General features: G+C 42.2%; 1 protein-coding gene across 2 annotated transcripts in view; it reads right to left on the reverse strand.

Moving 5' to 3' along the window:
* Nucleotides 1-17975, reverse strand: part of LOC6530549 (leucine-rich repeat and immunoglobulin-like domain-containing nogo receptor-interacting protein 1) — a 76793-nt gene that overhangs the window by 15226 nt on the left and 43592 nt on the right. For both annotated transcript variants that reach the window (XM_015196426.2, XM_039372128.1), the window contains 2 exons: nucleotides 9746-9821; nucleotides 816-1766 (listed from right to left, as the gene is read on the reverse strand). In XM_015196426.2, the coding sequence (XP_015051912.1) occupies nucleotides 816-1643 (828 nt within the window). In that variant the 5' untranslated portion in view covers nucleotides 1644-1766; nucleotides 9746-9821. The remainder of the gene's footprint in view (nucleotides 1-815; nucleotides 1767-9745; nucleotides 9822-17975) is intronic.

Consider the following 17975-nt stretch of genomic DNA (forward strand, 5'->3'; position numbering starts at 1 on the left):
CTTTCTACATACATAATTCGCACTTTCAGCTTAATTCAAGAACCTAAGAACCCCGCGTTCAAGATTACATGCCACATTTCACCTTTGTTCGATTTCGCATCATCGTTTAAGCTTTATTCCGACCTTTTTCAATTTAAGTTCACAATTTTTGCACAACTCTCTGCTCGTAAAGTTTAGGTCAGCTTTAAGCTGGATCAGTTGTTGGGCAACGAGTGTGTCTTTGGGAGGAAAGGGAGCTCAGTGGAGGAGGCGGCATTTAACAACGTCCTGCGAAAGGATGGGCCCATGGTCGAGGGCCGAGGACCTAAGCAAAGAGTGGGCCACAACAGCAGAAATCAGGCAACACGGACATGTTTGCATGCATAAATAGCAGAGAGGACATGGCCGGCAGAAAGGAGTCCTCGTATAGCGAGTGCGTGTATCCTTGCCATCCTCATATGTGGGGTGTGTGCGAACGGACAGCAACAACGAGTTATGGTTATTAATTTTGCGTATGCAAAATGCAGCTAAACTCCAGGAAGGACGAACTTAGACGTTCGGGGCGTTGTAGGGGGTGGGAAATCCGCTTTGGCAAAGTGTTGCTCACAGGATTTAGTCCTGGTAAAGTGTCTGAATTTATGAGACCAGCTACGCTAGTTTTGTGCGGCAATGGCGGCGACATGTTTGTGTAAGTTCACACTTGCATTTTGTTTGAAAAGTGAATTCTCAGACTGCTTCAAAGTGGATTATTTAACGAGCAATATTTTAGGTTGCCATTGAAGGTCAGAGATGAAAAGTATTCCAAAGACTGAATAAAATAGAAAATGTAATCTTACCGTGAGATTATTATCGGACAGATCCAGATGTTTCAAGGATATCAGTCCCTCGAAAGCACTCAAATCCAGTTCGCTCATCACATTGCCCTGCACGCTGAGGGCCAAAAGCTCTTTTAAGCCCTCGAAACTGTCATTCCGCACAAACTCGACCAGATTCAAGGACATATCCAGGCTCTTGAGGGCATGCAAATGCCAAAGATTGGTGGCTGGTACGTCTAGCAATCGATTATTGCGGAACACGAGAACCTCCAGCGTGTTCATGCCCTTGAAACAGTTGTCCTCCAAGCTGACAATATTGTTATTGGTAAGATCCAGCTCCACCAGCGAGGCCAGATCACTGAGAGCGGTGGGATGCACTGTCTCAATGCGATTGAAACTGAGATCCAGGAGCAGCAGATTGGTCAATCCCTTGAAGGCATGTTTGTGCAGCGAACTGACCAAATTGCGGCTCAGATTCAGCGTTCTCAGTTCCGATTGGTACTCGAAATTCTTGGAGCCCAGCGTTTCAATGATGTTCTGCGAGAGATCCAGGATCTCCAGCTTCATGTAAAATGGCAGCGAGAATTCCAAGGTGCGAATTCGATTCACTGTGAGATTGATGTATTTCGTCTCCGGATTTAATTGAATGGGTACATCCTCCAGAGCGGCGTCCACGCACAACGCTCTACTATTGGCCTCGCCGCCCAGACACTGGCACTTCGAGGGGCAGAAGGCGGTGGATTCCAGAGGCAGGATTACGAGAATCAGCAGGAGGAGCAGCACTGGGATGGCTCCACTAAGCCATGGCCTACTCCTTGTCGTTGCGGTTACTCTCGTGTGGTCAGGCATTTTGTGTTGACTCTTTGAAGGCTCTTCCCCTTTTCTATCGACTCGATAATTACTTGTTGACCAGTTTGTGGTGCAGGACTGTTACCACCATTTCATGTCCGACATCTCGGCAACGGAAGGGTTCTGCAAAATCGAAAGATACAAATGGGTTTTAGCATTTTCCAACAGTTTAAACTCACTTGCAAAATATATTCTTTGATAATAATATAGAATATAGTTTCTTAGATTAAAGAGCAGCAAAAAAGATATAATTTCCACCGCCAGTAACCAAAGTTTCTCAGGACTTGCAGCTGCAAATTAGCGCACAGTTTAATGAAGATACTTTGCATTTGGAAATGCGATATTTAAAAGGACTCAGCGACTGCTCCATTCTATTCACACCTTTTTTGGTAGTGCCTCAATTTTTCGTTATTTTTTGTGGGCATTTCACGAAAAACTTTTGCGGCAGAAGAGTCTCTCCGCGAGTCTGCAAGATTTATGTGCATAAGTTGGTAGCTAATATTTCATAAAAGTCGAGACGCAGACACAGAAATAAAGTAGTAGAGAGTTGGGTCTCCTGGCGTTAACTTTTTTTGTGCTGACAACTTTGCATTTGAAACTTGCTGACTTACCAGACAGGATTGGAAGGACGAGTGGCTGGTTAGGCGCAGTCGGCTGCATTTTATGGTTTATAAGTTTTGCATAATGCAGTCGGACCGTCTAATAGTTATGGCCATGATGAGCCCACCTCCCGGCCAAAAAAGAAATGAAGAGTTTCGCAATAGAAGTTTATATGCATATTCAGGGAAAACATTTTGAACTTGTTAGAAAAGAGTCACTCAGCCAAAAGTAGGCAAAAAGCAGAAATAATACCGTGCTAATTAAAGTAGTAAAGTATTATTCTCGTTTATCAATTTCAGTTTAAATTAGCCTAGTTTTGGGAGTGAACAGTTTCCAAATTCCTTCCAATAATCGTATTTGGCCGACATAAATTACATATTTGCCCGCTGGCAACACTCAATTAAGTAATTAGCAAATCAGACGAGGAAAGGGGCCAGTCAGCCATTCAATTCCACTTCTGAGTGTCTGTCTTTCAGACTCAGATTTGCATACAAAGCAGAGACAACGGGCGGAGAATCCCCACTCAACTCATTTTTGGCCCCCTGAAAAGCACACACACGCTCAGAATAATGGCCTTAACTAGCTGTAAAACAAATAACAAAAACCAAAACGCAAACGCAAACTTTAGAGGTTTCATAATGTCAACAAAAGTTAAAAGCTCACAGAGAACTCCCCTCGTGCCACAGCCATTCCATTCCATCCATTCATTCATTCATTCATTCAGTTGTGGTTCTGGTTCATATTTTACGCTTCAATAAAATTGGCAAAAAAGCCCCAACCTCCGCGTTGGGGAAAAAAAGTGAAAATTGTGAAAAATTCACTCCCGTGTGAATTATTAAGTTTCACATGGCAGTTTCTCTTGTTGTTTTCTTCCTTTAGCAAAAAATACGTTTGTGTGAGTGCGGCAGGGGGCGGAGGAGGCTGTGTTTGTGTTTGTTTGCAAAAAGCACACAAAGTTTTTAATAAACTTTCGCACGCCAAGCGAACTCAACTTTGAACCTCCTGCGACCCCTCCTGTGCCCCAAAAAAATTGTTTGAGCCAGGGGCGGAGGCCTATAAGTGCAAGTGGGGGCTCCAGCAGGAGGGGGGTAGACTCCACACACAAACAGGCATGATTTCATTGTGGCAAATATTTTGAAAGCCAACTTGGCCATCGGGAGGTAGTTGAAAATGGTTTTCGGGGACCTGTCAAAGGCCAACAAGTCGAAAGCTGTGGCCTGCACTTTGGGTACTCGCTTTTCCACGGAGGCTGAAAAGATCGAAGAGGGTCGCTTTTAATGGGTTAATTAAATGTGGGCTAACTAACCTTGTCAGGCAACTATAATAAATGGCACGTAGTATCAAAAGAACTACTCTAGGGTATTGATTCTTAGGTGAGGTTGCACTACTACTATTATTAAACTAACTTTTGATGTTATATAAAATATAAAATTTATTCATTCATTTTTTGTTTGAGCCAAGATTTGCAACTTGGAGATAAGAACAGCTAATCCTCCCTTTAAAGACTCCTCATCTCATTTAGGCCCGAAAATTCCCTGGTATTTTCCCTACTTGCCAGTTTAACCATATTAATTCAGTTTATGACTGCAGCTAACCAGAAATCCAATCAACAAAGTTGTATGTGCTCCGCAGGACAGTTTACTAGCTCCACCTGAATGCCATCTTCCTCTTCAGTTTTATAAGCTTCATTTAATTATATTGACATTGCTGGAGTCGTCTGCTCCTATTCTTTTCTTTTTTTTTGGGGATTTGGTTTTTGGTTCAGGTGAACAAGCTTGTTTTCTCGAAAAATTCTGAAGCAGTGACACCCGACCCGAATCGAGGGTGTCCTTAACCCACGTTCCTCATTTGAACTTAAACGCCATAAAAATGAGAAAATAATGTCGAAGTGGCAAGAGGATCCAGAGCTACAAAAAAGCGCCAGAGCAGAGCAACAAATGCTGATAATAGAAATAGCGAAAAGGCAGAAGCAAGGACTCGCTGCGCCACGCATAAAGTTTGCACATAAATTTTCCACCAAAAGAGCCAGGAACCGAGAAGCGAGCATGCCATTGACTTTAAAGGCCACAAATGGCAATCGAGGGGTCGCGGGCATCAGGGGTTGGATTTGAGGTGAGGTCAGGGTTCGGCGCAAGTAGGGAAACATGGCAAGAGACTGGCAAACTGGGAAGCTGCGAAACTGGGAAACTGGGAAGCTGGGTAGCTGGGTAGCGAGTCGAGCAATCAAAGGTGAAAAACTTTGGTGAACTATGCGGAGAGCACACAAAGTCAATATTAATATTCACTTAGTGGGGGGCAAATGGGCGTCGGGGGGCGTCGGACGGTGGGCGGTGGGCGGGGCACTGTGGTGACTGACAATAGCCTGGGAAAAGGCAAATGCCAAGCAAATTGAAAATGCGAGGAAAAACGTGAGTCGTTGTCTTGCCACTCCTCGCAGCCCCCTACACTGCGAACAAATATTAGTATGTTATTGTATATGCTAACTAAAGGTTATATTTTGATTTCAGCTGCTGATGAGTTATCACCAAAACCCTTATTTTAATATTACGCTATTTATTTGCAGTAAATATAATTTTTTTGTGATGACATACTTTTAATGACTGGAATTTCGTGATGGCCATGCATTTGAGTATATAGACAGCTCTGACTTTTTCCTGTGTAGCAACGTGCCCGAGTGCGTTTATTTTTATCAAGATTAGCATTGGCTCCACCATTCCGTACTGGGCCTCTCCTGGTCGTTTCCTCATCCCCAACCCCCCTTCCCCTTTCCGACGCCACCGCCAAAGTTTTATTGAATAGGCAAACACTCTGCGGTGGCAAAACAAAGAAATGAATTCCCAGATTTTGCACGCACAAATTGTCTCCGGGGAAATGGGTGTTCATGAGTTTCTGCCGGCATTCGCCATTAAAGATGAATTGCTGTTGTCACCAGTGTGCGGAGCAGCAAACTCTTTCCCTGCCACCCGAATTTTCCTGCTTATAGCAGTTTCCCAACGCTTTCCACCAGTGCATTTCTGGCAGCATTTTCGGGCTCGAAAAGATTTCACTGCACGCATAATTAATGAAATTGTTGGTCGCTTGGCAGGCAAATAAGAGTTTTGTTGTGTTTCTGGTTTTCTTCGGTCAGCGGAGGCCAGAGTGAGTGGGGTTAGTTTGTTCAATTAGTGGCTGCCACAAAACCGACAGAAATAAATGCGGAATTAGTCAAGATAAAATACTGCATTCTGCCAGGGTATTGTTGCAAATGCAAGATATGAAACACTAGTACTTTAACTTATTCATTTGCTTTCTTTTATTTAAAGGACGAGAAGAGCTAAAAAGCAAATGCATTAACTAAAACTGCAAATGCTAGAGCAACTAAAAAACATTGCGCACATGCGCTGGCCAAGAATTTTAATTTAATTTAGTTTTTTTTAACACTCTGCTTGATTTTGCAACAAGAAGTGGGGAACGAAAATGGCTTAATAACCAACAGACCCGAGGCAGCAGCCAAACATGCCAAACACACACACATAACAATTTTCTATCCAGAGAAGAAGGGGAAAACTCCCTCTCCACTCCGCTATTCGGCCCCAAGTTTTCCCCTTTTCCACTGAATTTGCAGACGCCGTGGCAGACGCCAGACGAGACGCCATGCGGCAAAATAAAAACCAAAGTGCAACAAAACCTGCACAATAAAGAAAAAATAAAACTCTAGTGAGGTATTTAAAAATATATATGTACAACTGTCGCTGTGTATATATCATTTTGTAGAGTGTTTCGCCAAGTGGCCAAGTGGAGAAGTAAGAGAAATAATGCGACAATTGCATTAAGTCTACCAGCAGCGCTGAATGCTGACAAAAAAATATATATAAATATAGGGAAAAAGATGTGGGGCTGGAAATGAAAAATGTTATCTTTATATGCAGCTTCCCTTTTTTTTTTTTTTAGCGCTGCGGTGCACTAAATGTTTAAAATGGTTCAGAGATCCTTAACTCGCTTTTATGGCGCTCTGCTTTGGCCAGGATAATGTTGAGTTAGTAAGAAGTGGAGCTGGTAGCACAAAGTGCAGGAAAAGCAAGTGTGTGGCCATTCGCTAAGCTGAGATGATAAACCAGCCAAGACTTGAGATCTTTATTGTGGCACAGATATACACATATGGGAGAAAAACCAGGCAGGCGCTAAGTAAATTTAATAAAATGGGGACCATGCTACTTAAAGGTAAATTTATCGTTAAAAACTTATATCCACCATCAATCTGGTTCTTTAAATATTTTACCCCAACCAAAAGCCCGGACAGTTTTCAAACGCGTCGTCCTAGAAATCAATATTGTTTGCATAGTCAGCTTTCAAAATATATGTATGTAGGTAGGAAAAGAGTACAACGCACTTTGCGTTTTGGCTGCTGCCCCAAACGCGCGAGCTCGCCGAAAAAAGAGCAGGAAATAAATGAGGCAGTTGGCATGAAAAAAAGGGGGCAAAAAGGAACTTTAGGCCACTGGCACAATAATTTGGCACGCAAACCTTTTTTTTACCCCCCTTTGTGGGAAGGGGCAGTGCGGAGGTGCCACATGCACATACAAACATAAATAAAAAATGAAGTAAAATACATTTTCGGAGCCAGGACCTTCGGGTTCCCAGTCCACCGGCCAGAGGAGCACATTAAAAAATTGCCAAAGTCAACTCGGAACGGGACGTTTGGGATGTGGCACACACTGAAAAGTGCTGGTATTAAAGCGTAAAGCAGTGGATATATCTAGATTTGGGGCAGGTCCTTCTCTCTCTCCAAATGCCGTCATAGTTTGCTTTGCGAATAAACATATAACAATTAGAGTACCCGTTCGCATAGCTCGTTTGGCTGGATTGCCCACTTGGGGTTGCTTTTTGTACGAGCGGCATAAATGGGTTAAGGGCCACCTATGCGAGTTGCTATATTCGGTTAAATATTTGAGTAGATTTCATATTTAATTCACTTTAAGGGAGTCCCCGTCGCTCTTTTTATTTTATTTTTTTTGTTTCAAGAAAAGGACTATTCAAATGAGCTCCGAAATTTGGGTCAAAGTTCAGGGCGAGGGTGTGTTCTGGGTGAATATTTATGGTCTTGAAGTTGGTCTCCAGATAATGTGTGTGGGTCAGGTCGGGCACATACTCGTATATGTCAGTACGAAAAGTACAAAGGGGAGCATAGCAAATGTGGAGTGGAAAATGTGCAGCTTAATGTGGCGTAAAATTAAGTTTCAAATAGATCGGTTTGCTTTCTAAAATTAAATCTACAGCACATTGCTTTGCTTTCCCAACACATATTACTTGCTCAAGAGTTCTCATAAAGTTTTTGTCATAAACAAACACATTTCACATTTTTCAAAAGGGTTAAGTGAGCGGAATTGCCTACGCAAAATATGTTGTAAAAATTTCACAGTCAACAAACATAAATTAATTTAACAAATGAACAGAACTTAACAAACACCGAAATACGACAAAAAAGAATCCGAGGAATTTAACCTGAGCCCATAAATATTCTTCACCCCCTGACTTTGCCCATTCGGGCAAAGAAAACAAATGTTCATTAATATGCCAGACACATCTAGGGCAGCTCAGCAGGGGGAAATCGAGGAAATCGAGGAAATGTGGAAAACAAGGGACATGGAATTTTCGAAAAATTTATTAATTGGCAGCTAAATGAGAGGCAGGAATTAACATGCTCATAATTTTATTAGGCACACAGAATGGGGTTGGGAAATCAACTTTTGCGTTGACAATGTTGCAATACCTTAGAAATTTTCAAAAGGTTATAGAACTCTGAGCAAAACAAAGAAAGAATTATTGAACAATTCACATCAAGGCTAATGGAACATTTTGCAGAACACCGAACGCCATTTAAATCGATAAATTACACAAAGAGCGACCCAAAAATTCGAAACTGACACCGCTTAAAGCCAGCTGTTGGCGTACAATTCCGCTTAAGTGTTCTTCACTTTCCAAGGCACCAGACAGCTGGCCACGCCCACTCGCTGCGTCACAATGGGCGGATTGGTGGGTGGAAGGGGCGGAGTTTTGGGGGGCGGCAGCGAAAGATCCAAATTCATTGCCTTTTAATTGCAGCTGGCAGCGAGAAACGAGAAACGAGAGACTTTCGGATGTCTGCTCATCGATTTTGGGGACTTTTCCAATTGTTTTCCAACTGTTTCCCTTCGCCCTTCCTTTCAGCCATTCCCGCTGTTACACATATAAATTCAATAGTTAATTGAATCGTGGCCAAGTTGAAAAATGGGCTTGACTCTGGCAACCTGTTGATGCATCTTGAGTGATTTATTGTATGGAGCTGGTACATCGAAATGGGAAATCAGAGAAATTGTTAATTAAGCGTGAGACTTTGAATTCAATGGAAACTCTAGGGCTGAATGCTGGTAAGCTTTTGCGTAGGACATGCAAATCGATTTAAGAGCAAGGTGGCCTCACCATAAATACGAGGATTTTCCTTGCCATCGTAGGCATTTTCCTTATTTTCGGTAAAAATAAATCAAAAGCAAAATCAATGAAAATCAATGAACTGACTCCGGCAGGCCCCGAAATGTTTGAGCAATTTATTTATAACAGGGCGCATGGAACCACAAAGAGATTTTTGCCAGGAAAAAGGGCAGAGGAAATTTCGGTGCCATAGGATCCCCAAAAGGCACATATGTGTGGGGCCTATAATTGAATTATTTTTACGCATTAAATTTATTTATTCAGGACGCTCGAGTGTGATTCTCCCCCTGAATGCCATTGGTAAAGGCAAAGGCAGCACGTAAATGCAATTTAAATTTATTTAGTCAAAGGAACCGGTGCTGCCAAGGCAACAGACACATTATTTTATGGAGTAATATTTCCCAGATGCAGTAACAACTTTTATTCACACAAATCGGCTTAAGACTTTTATGCTTGGAAACGCATTAAAAACTCAGTTTTGCTATATATCTTTGACGAGACGACTTGTTGCTACACGTGGCCCTCTTCTGACATTGAAACACGCACTTTCACCCGGGTTTTTTGCGCTTCGCGTCCTGACTTTGACATGGATTTAATTAAATTTTTGTCAAAACTTTTGCTACAGAACTAGAAAGAGAGATGAAGCGAATTGGGGGCTAAAAACTTGTTGACTGCAGTTTTTCCCTTAAGCGTTTTTAGCAGATATACATTGTTGGTCTTGGACTTTTACTCTTGCTTTTACTTGGGTCCTCCAGGATGGCACCCCACCCATTTCCCTATTTACCATTCCGCCCACCCCACATCCTATTTGCTTGGCATTTTTTTGCGGAAATGAAGACAGCTTTTGGCAAATTTCAGAGCTCCGTTCTGGCATTTCCGTGTTCTATTAAAGAGCATGCCCTTTTTGCCGTGTCTCTGTCTCTGGACAGGAAATGTGATGGAAACTTCTTTAAATCTGCTCGCAGGCAGGGCGAAACTTCAACAGGTGCGAGCTTCACAAAATTGGTTTTATATGGCATTTCCGCAGTGCCATGGAATGGGTAATTGGAACTCACCTGGCTGTAGATGAAGTGTCCTCCAGTGGGGGTTTCTCTGTCTGCCTGGCAGCCCGATGGCAATTATAGCATCGTTCTGAAAAGAAAACACGAGGAAATCTAGGTCAGGTTATGTGAAAAAGTTGTGGTGCATGAAGAAACTCAGACTTGTCTGTGGGCAATGCAAAAGAGTTGAGTTGCTGCAAATTCCCGCCCTCTGCCGCAAAGTTATGCCAGATCAGCGATAACATTTTATCGATTGCCCACTCACCCGTGGCCACTTTTCATGCCCGCATCCCTTTGCCGTAAGTAACCAATTTTCCTGGCAACTTTCTTTGGGGCTGTCAGCGAAGTTTTCATCACTGTCAGTGGGGATAACAACTTAACTTGAGTCAGATCGGACAAGAAGTTGCTGTTGCACATGCAACACGCTGTTGCACATTAACAATATGGGGTGTGTGTATCTTAAAATGGACGCATGCATGACTTCACTGGGCGGAATAGCGAAAAAGGACTTTTAAAAAAGTTATGCCTTAAAACCTGTTTGAAACTACTTTTTTTTTTGTTTTTAAATATAGAGGTTTTATAAAAATATATATTTTAAAAATGAAAAGTTTCCTTTTTCCTGTACTTCATCCCTGGTTTTCAGCCGTTGCACAAACTTTCCCTCATTTATAAGAACAACCACAGCAAACAGGACACAATCAGGACGCAAGCTAATCGCCACATCAAAATGTCAGGTGGCATGTTATAGATTTCCTTGTGTTCCTTGTGCCGTGTACTTGCAACACTTTTTGCACTAAGCAGCAACATGACGTACTAACTTAGACCCCGACCCCTTGTCATGGCAAAAACTTCCTTTGCTCTGCTGTCAGTTGGCCTTCCGTTTTGGAAAATGTACGTTGGAAGACTGTTTTGCCAATTCGAAGGCGCGGCAGAGAGAGCCATGCAACATTAATGAGGAGCACATTCTCGCTTTGCTACCAAATCGAAGTTACGAGGGCGACGTTGCGTATACTTGATCTTGTTACACGCCCAGCTAAATGTCAATTTATTTGCCACACTCCAAAACACTAAGCCGACAGCCACGGCAAATATCATCCCTCTCTTTCACCAAACATACACCCATCTCTTTCACCGCCTGACGAGCTGTAATCAATGAGCTCTGTGGCCCTTGACTGACTTAGCGGCTGACAGACGATGTCTGCGAAATTTCGAAATTTTCTTCGCAATTTGATTACAACTCATCGGGGCAATCAAATTATGATGGAGATTTATGCGCTTGAGCGAAACTTTTTAATGATTTTAATCATCATTTATTCTAATTACATAAGTCCTTGTAATGAGCGGCAATTGAAAGCGAAACCACTTGGTGGATGTGCCGAATGAGAGGGTTTCATAATTTTTAGGAATTTTATATTATTATATATGTAGTATTAGATTTCAATTTGAAAACACCACAAATAAAATAGTAAAATCTATTATACTTGGCCAAGCGGCAATAAATATTCAACAAGCTGCGATAAGAAAATGTCAATGAAGGCTTTCCATGAACCACAAAGCAATATTGTAACCTCTCCCGTTTCGTTTTCCTATTTGGTGTTCTTTTTTTTACCATTTCCCTGAAAGTCGACTGTGAAAAAAAACCTTCTGCTTGAAACGCCCATTGTCTGCAGTTCAGTTTATGGGGAGTCGCCTGAAAGGCCAGCAAGAAATCCCCGTAAATTGAAAACGAAAGTTGAAATTCAAACACAAATGGAATGGGACACAAGTGGGGGAGAAAGCCAGTAAGCGAGAAATATTATTTGTATGTAACCTTCTATTTATGCTGGAAACCGCAGACGATGGAGCTGCTCCATCTGCCGAATCCTGTTTCTTTTCCTATTTTCCCTGCTGGTTGGTCGCAGCTGACGGTTAGGGACCAAAGTCAATAATGCCGATAGACGGCAAATAAAAATTTCGTTCTTTTTATTTCGGTTGGTAGAGGGGCAGGGGGGCGGTGTGGTAAAAGCAGGTTTTTCGATTTCATTGCTTTGTTGGTATTGTTTTGGGCCAGACAAAAGGCGTCTGGGGTTACGAAATGAATGCCAAAAGCAGCCACGCAGCAGAAATTCTGATCCAAGGGCCGCCAGTCATCCTTTTGGCTATTAATAACATACCAATGATGGCCAGGATCCTTGCGAAAATCCCTTTTCACCATTTGCCAGTCGCCAATTCACTCCTTTTTGGCCAGTTCACTTCGAGTTTTGCCAATTTCTCGCCTGACTTTGACTTTGACTTTGGCATTGGCATTGGCAAGGTGGCTTTGTTTTCATTTCAATGCCAGATACCGTACACCGTAACCCAGGGACTATAGTTACAGTGACTACAGTTCCATACCGAGTGGCAGTTGAGAACTTGATGTCGGTGGCAAAAGCGGAAACGGAAATCGCCGGACAGCTAACAAGGAACGCGAACAATTGTCAAATCTCCCGCCTCCACGAAAGTCAAAGTCGGCAGACAGAGAGCGGATTCCCTAGCTCTTTGATTGTTTGATGTCTCGTCTGCATTGTCTTTTTCCATTCTTTTTCAGCGACCAATTGGCAATTATTTTAGACAAATAATTGCTTAAGCCAGAAATTGTTTGGGGAACGTGGCTCAATTCCCAAAGCCAGTTAACTTTGCGGCTCTAAATCTCCCATTTCAGCAGATTTAAGAGGAAAGAAAAAACCTCTTTCCAATTAGCCAACTTTGTGTTTAAAATAGTATACCAGCAACATTTGAATATATCTATTAACCTTATATTATATCAGATATTTGTCTTATGAAGCGTTAAGCAAACTCTGAAAAAATCAAACAATTTCTTGGGTAATACGAGAAACTGTTTCGCACTCCGCCAGTATTCGATTACTTGGAGTAGTAAGTGTTTCTTATGGCGGAAGCCGCTCAACTTAATTCAAAGTTCAGTTCGATGTTGCAGCTAACTGGTTCGACTTGGGGGTCTGGTTCAGAGACCGGGGTTCCTCGGTCATATGAGACACTTGAGAAAGAATGCACTGCTGCCGGTCTTTCAACATGGGAAATTTAACACTCGGCGTGGGTGGAGTGCTCTGCTCGGTGGAGGGAGCCCTAAGTACACAGAGCTCGTATTTTCAGCTTCATTTGTGGGTCATTTGCTTTGATTTCGCTTGGCCAAAGCTGATGCTAAGCGGATTTTAAATGCCTCTCGAGTGGTTAGCTCCTTTGTGTACTTTAGATGAGTTATGAATGGCTAATTGCCGTGATGAAAGCTGGTTATTAGGTTGAGAAAGGGGTGCTGACTAAATAGAGGTGCTAGGAACAGTGCCGGAATAACGCACCTAGGAGTACTTGACTTAATCTGATAAGCAGGGATAGGATTGCAGATAAAAGGATTAAATTACAAATTTATTTACCTAAATTTAAGATGCTGCAAAATACCAACTAAACAGCTAAGTTTGTATCGAAGAATTGCTGTATAGATGCTTCTCACGTATTTCAAATGCAACTGCAGATTACTATGATCGCATCTGTTTCACTCCAGACATGGTAGCTAAAAGGTTTCCTGGCTACCATCAAACATGTAATATATCTGCCAGGGAATATTCAATCCTTGGGCGGAGAAACTTGGATGCTGACAGTTGATTGAACACTTTTTGAAATGACAAAAACGCCCCACGGGTGACATTTCTCAAAACACTTTACTGCGTCTGCAACGGGGTGCGCATTTCCACCTCTTAGCCGTTTTCCCCGCCCCTTGGGGGATTTCCCCCTAGGTTGGCTAGGTGTTGCAACCTTGATTTACGAGTCAGTTTGGGGAGGTGGCTTCTCTGGGCTTGTGGCTGGTGGGCTGCCAGTTGGGAGTTGAGTTCGAGGATAGCATTTGCATAGCGTCGGACGAACGGAAAGGAGCCAGCGGCCAATCATTAAAACGTCGGCATGATGAGTTCCCCATGCCTCCTGCTCCACCTCCTCCTCCTCCTGAATGGCAGTATCCTGAGGCTTCTCTCGCGGTTTTAAATTACCATTTTAATGCTGCCCAGTGCCGTTGATTGATGTGGTATGATGCTGATGCTGATGCGTATACTGTTTTTCAGGGGCAGCAGTCAAAATGTAAATGCCTCCTTGCGAGCCAAAGCGTTTTTCCTGCTAACAAGCTTTTGGCATTTCGTCTACCGTTTTCCGCTTCAAAGCCATAAAATAGGGAAAGATTTTTTAATGCTGTCCATAAAAGTGAGGGCTCCACAGACACGTAATACATATGCATATATATTCTCTGTCTGAGGCACAGACTCACCTATTAACAGATACTTTGAGACACTTCAGTGGACGACCTGGCTGCTGCTCAGATGCTTTGAGTTATGTATGTTCCCTCGCTCTCTTTCAACACACACACCCAAACACACACACACCTTCACCCGCCCACCCAAACAAAAGTCCCCATTCTCCAATGGAATTTCTGCCCGCTGATTGAGCACAAGTGCCTTGCTGACTGACAGACTGACACTTTGGGCTTTTAAATGCCTCAGAAATCCACTTATTTTCGGATCGGCTTTTAAGCAGCTTCCGAAAGATGCGTTTCCCCACCTAGGATTTCACTTTCCTGCCCTGGGTTTGTTAATGAGCTGCTGGCCAGACGGAAACTACAGATAACTATAATAATATTAATAGTGAAAACTCCAGCACAGTACCAATTTACTCTCATCTCCGTTCGGTTTTTAATTTAGCTTTTTCTAGGAAATCTTAAGCATTTGATGTTAAAAAATGTCATAAAAATACAATAAATTGCATTAGTTCAATATTAAGTGTCAAATACCTATCAACCATCAATCTTAAGAACTTTTGAACAAATCTTATAGTTTTATGCTTTCTGATGCATTATTTTTCACATATTTGATACACATCCCTGTGTTGCTTTCTCCTGTTTTCTGATTCATTTTTATAGATCGACTACCAAGGATGGTTAATGGAGTCTTTTTAAAACTCTTGGCTTGTCAACATCACATGTGTCACCTTAAAGGGAGCATTTACTTTGCAGCCCAGACATTTCATGCCCCAGGCAGCCAACGTACAACAACTTGTAACTTCTCATTTCTTGTGGAAGATAAAACGAAAATGTATGAAAATAATTTTAATGGCGCCAAGTACATGTAAGAAAACTAGATTCACGACTCCTCCGAGGTGGCAAGTTGACACCAAAAGTGAAGTCGGGCCAAATGCACTTCCTGCTAGAATAGCAGAGTCGCACTTCTTCTACCAACTCACTTCCGTTTCGATTTCATGTTTTCCCGGCTGCGTAGGTGTGAAGTGAATTTTTCGCCAGTGGCAAAATTACCCCAACTTCCTCCTCAGAAACGCAGAGACTCTGAAACTCAGAAACTCCGTGCATAGAGGGAAATCAGACTCCCCGAGTGCGACGTCTTTTCATATTTCGCTTGGCGTTGACATGATTGCCCTTAAATGCAATTTCACATATCATATCAATCCGGAGTGAAGCAAATAGGGTGCTAGTGGAAGGATAACACTCATCCGTTGAGGTTGTTGCTTTCGATGATTATTATTACAAACACATTTTTATTCTGCCAAGTGAACGCACTTGAGTGAGACATGCGTGGGCCAAGGCTGATCAACATGTCATTTGGGTTTTAAAAAGAATAAAGCTAATGGACTCGTATGCAAAATAAAAAATAAACACTTCTACTTGGGCGTTTCCCAGAGTTCAAGCCGATTGATAACGTATTAACACACGAATAAAAAATATTAAAAAAAAAGCTTTGCGATAACTAAACCATTTTTAAGAGATTTTTTAAGAGATCGATCACTCTCAGTACTTTGTTCAGCTCTTTAAGAATTCCTATTCTTATAAGTTCTTAAAGCTGCTGAATTCCAGGCGCGAACTTTAACATTTTCGCAGCCTGGAATGCTAATGACCCACATAAGTCATTAACTTGGCCCCGATAAACGTTAAATAAACGTTGGAAAAAAGTTGCGAGAATTTCCGCATCAAAGCGGGGAGAAAATTCCGAGGGCAAAACACAAAAAATAAAGGAAAGGGAAAAGCTCGAGAAAGGAATGGTTAGCAGCATCGTAAACTTTTCACAGGACATCATCATCATCAGCAGACACATGCCTCACCCCCACTCCACCCCCCTTGGCTCCTTGCATTTCAGTGGGTGGAAGGCCGCCTGTCAGTTGCTCATCAAATTGCGTGCCGCCTGCAGGAAATTAAATAATTTTGTGTAATGAAAAAAGACCAGAAAAAAAACAACGAGCGGCAGCATTAATGTTAATGCATTTTTTCCGTTTCGGCATTTGGGCCTAAAACAAAGGCAAACACTTAAAATGATTGTTGTGGGCGTGGAGTGAGTGTGTGTGTGTGTGTATGCCACGCCCCCAGCAAAACGCACATAAAACAACAAAAAAATAGCATAAATCTCCAGTTATTTGGCTGAAATTCATTGCAAATGTGCGCACATTTTCCAATTGAAATGCCAAACACGAAAAGCGAAATTTCCCAGCTCCCATTTGTTGTTGTTACCTGATGTGCGATATGGCTATGTGCATTTAAAGGTGGCAGCTTCTGAATTTTCTGCCACAGTCACCTATTTGATTTATGTGCATTTATTTTGCACTCACTCGTTATTATTGTTATTGCTAATGGGCGAAAACACGCAAAATAGCCACGCCTCAAATTATAACTCTTAAGAACTAAACACAGAGCTTTAAAAAAATATTTATTTTGTAATAATATTTGTTAGGAGCTTTATGCGATATGTTTTGCACATAAATATGTGCTTTTTTTAATTATTGTTTTATTGTATGGAAGTTACATCCTGTGCAATTCGCAGCAAATTAATTTTGACAGCCGTCGCACCCAAACCATTGGCCGCTTTTCCAGCATGCAACACACATACCTTCCCCATAATTTTCCAGGATCCACCGAGAAGGGGGGAAAAACAACAAGCGACGACCATTTCCATTTGAAGGGCAGAAGCACGCAAAGAGAACGAGACGGACACACACACACCTAAATTTTTGGCCCCAAATGATTTGAAAATAGCAGCTGTAATTTGTTTGCCAACACACACAGGCACGCACTCAAACCCACACGCAGAGTTCACAACCCCCAGAGTTTTTCGTTTTTCGCCATTTGGAAAATGCTCCGCACAAAAAATCCCACCGCACTCCAATCCCAGTCCACAAAGAATTCCTCGCTGCGAGTCCACTGGAAAAAAAGGCGCAACATATGCCAACATTTCACCATGCACTCCAAAACCTTGGGGACTGCATTATGATGGCAAGCGGGTTTTCATTTTTTTTTGGGGTGGTGGAGCGACAATTAGACAAAAGCTGGGGACACACGCAGACATGGCTTCAATTCCATGACATTGTCAGGCTTCACAGAGCACGACAAATAAGTGCAGAGAAATGACAAAAAATGTGGAGCGGGTGCGGCTGCTTTCATTATTATTTTGAAATTAAAATTCCCCACTCGAAAGTAAGGAAGGTCCTCTGAAAGCAAGGAGCACTGCACATGTGCATTTGGGGCTTTAACAACTCATCCTTCGCTTTGAAGGACGACTTTTATGGACGAGCATGCTGGGCGCGGTCAGAAATGTGCACGTAGCCACATTTTTTAATTGATTAAATATAAAAACAAGCCAAAAAGCACGACAAGGATGAAGATTGTCCTTGTGCTGCTGCCATGAATATTAAAACCAAATGCAAAACATCTAGAAATTTGCGGAGAAACCAATAATCTGACTAAAACTTTTAAGCCGCACAAGAAATAAATACCTTTTACTAGCTACATAGAATTCCAAATTTCAGCCAAATTGACAAGAACACAGCGTTAAGCTCACTAAAAACAGAAAAAAAAGGAAAAATGTGGCAAAAGGATGTATAACACATGTGGAAATGGAGCTGACAAATGCTGTAGATTTTGAGGTAGTGAAAAAATGTTTGCGTAAAATATAAAAGTTTATTCAGTTGGAGCTGCAAAGTGATTGAAGCGGCAACTAACTCCTCTGACTAACTGCCACACATCGCTCACTCAATCACAAACCCTTTTCGATGGCGTTTACTACCCGTTTCTTGGCCAAATTCCCCCAACTTCCTGGCGGAGTGACAAATTTGCACTTAGCCCTGGCTTTGGCTGTGCACTTGTTGAGAATCGTGAGCTGCATTTATCTGCTATTGAATTTCAACCTAAAAAAGGCGATAAAAAAACATATCCGAATTTATAGCCCAGATT

Source organism: Drosophila yakuba, chromosome 2R (assembly GCF_016746365.2).
Source record: "Drosophila yakuba strain Tai18E2 chromosome 2R, Prin_Dyak_Tai18E2_2.1, whole genome shotgun sequence".
Classification (NCBI taxonomy): domain Eukaryota; kingdom Metazoa; phylum Arthropoda; class Insecta; order Diptera; family Drosophilidae; genus Drosophila; species Drosophila yakuba.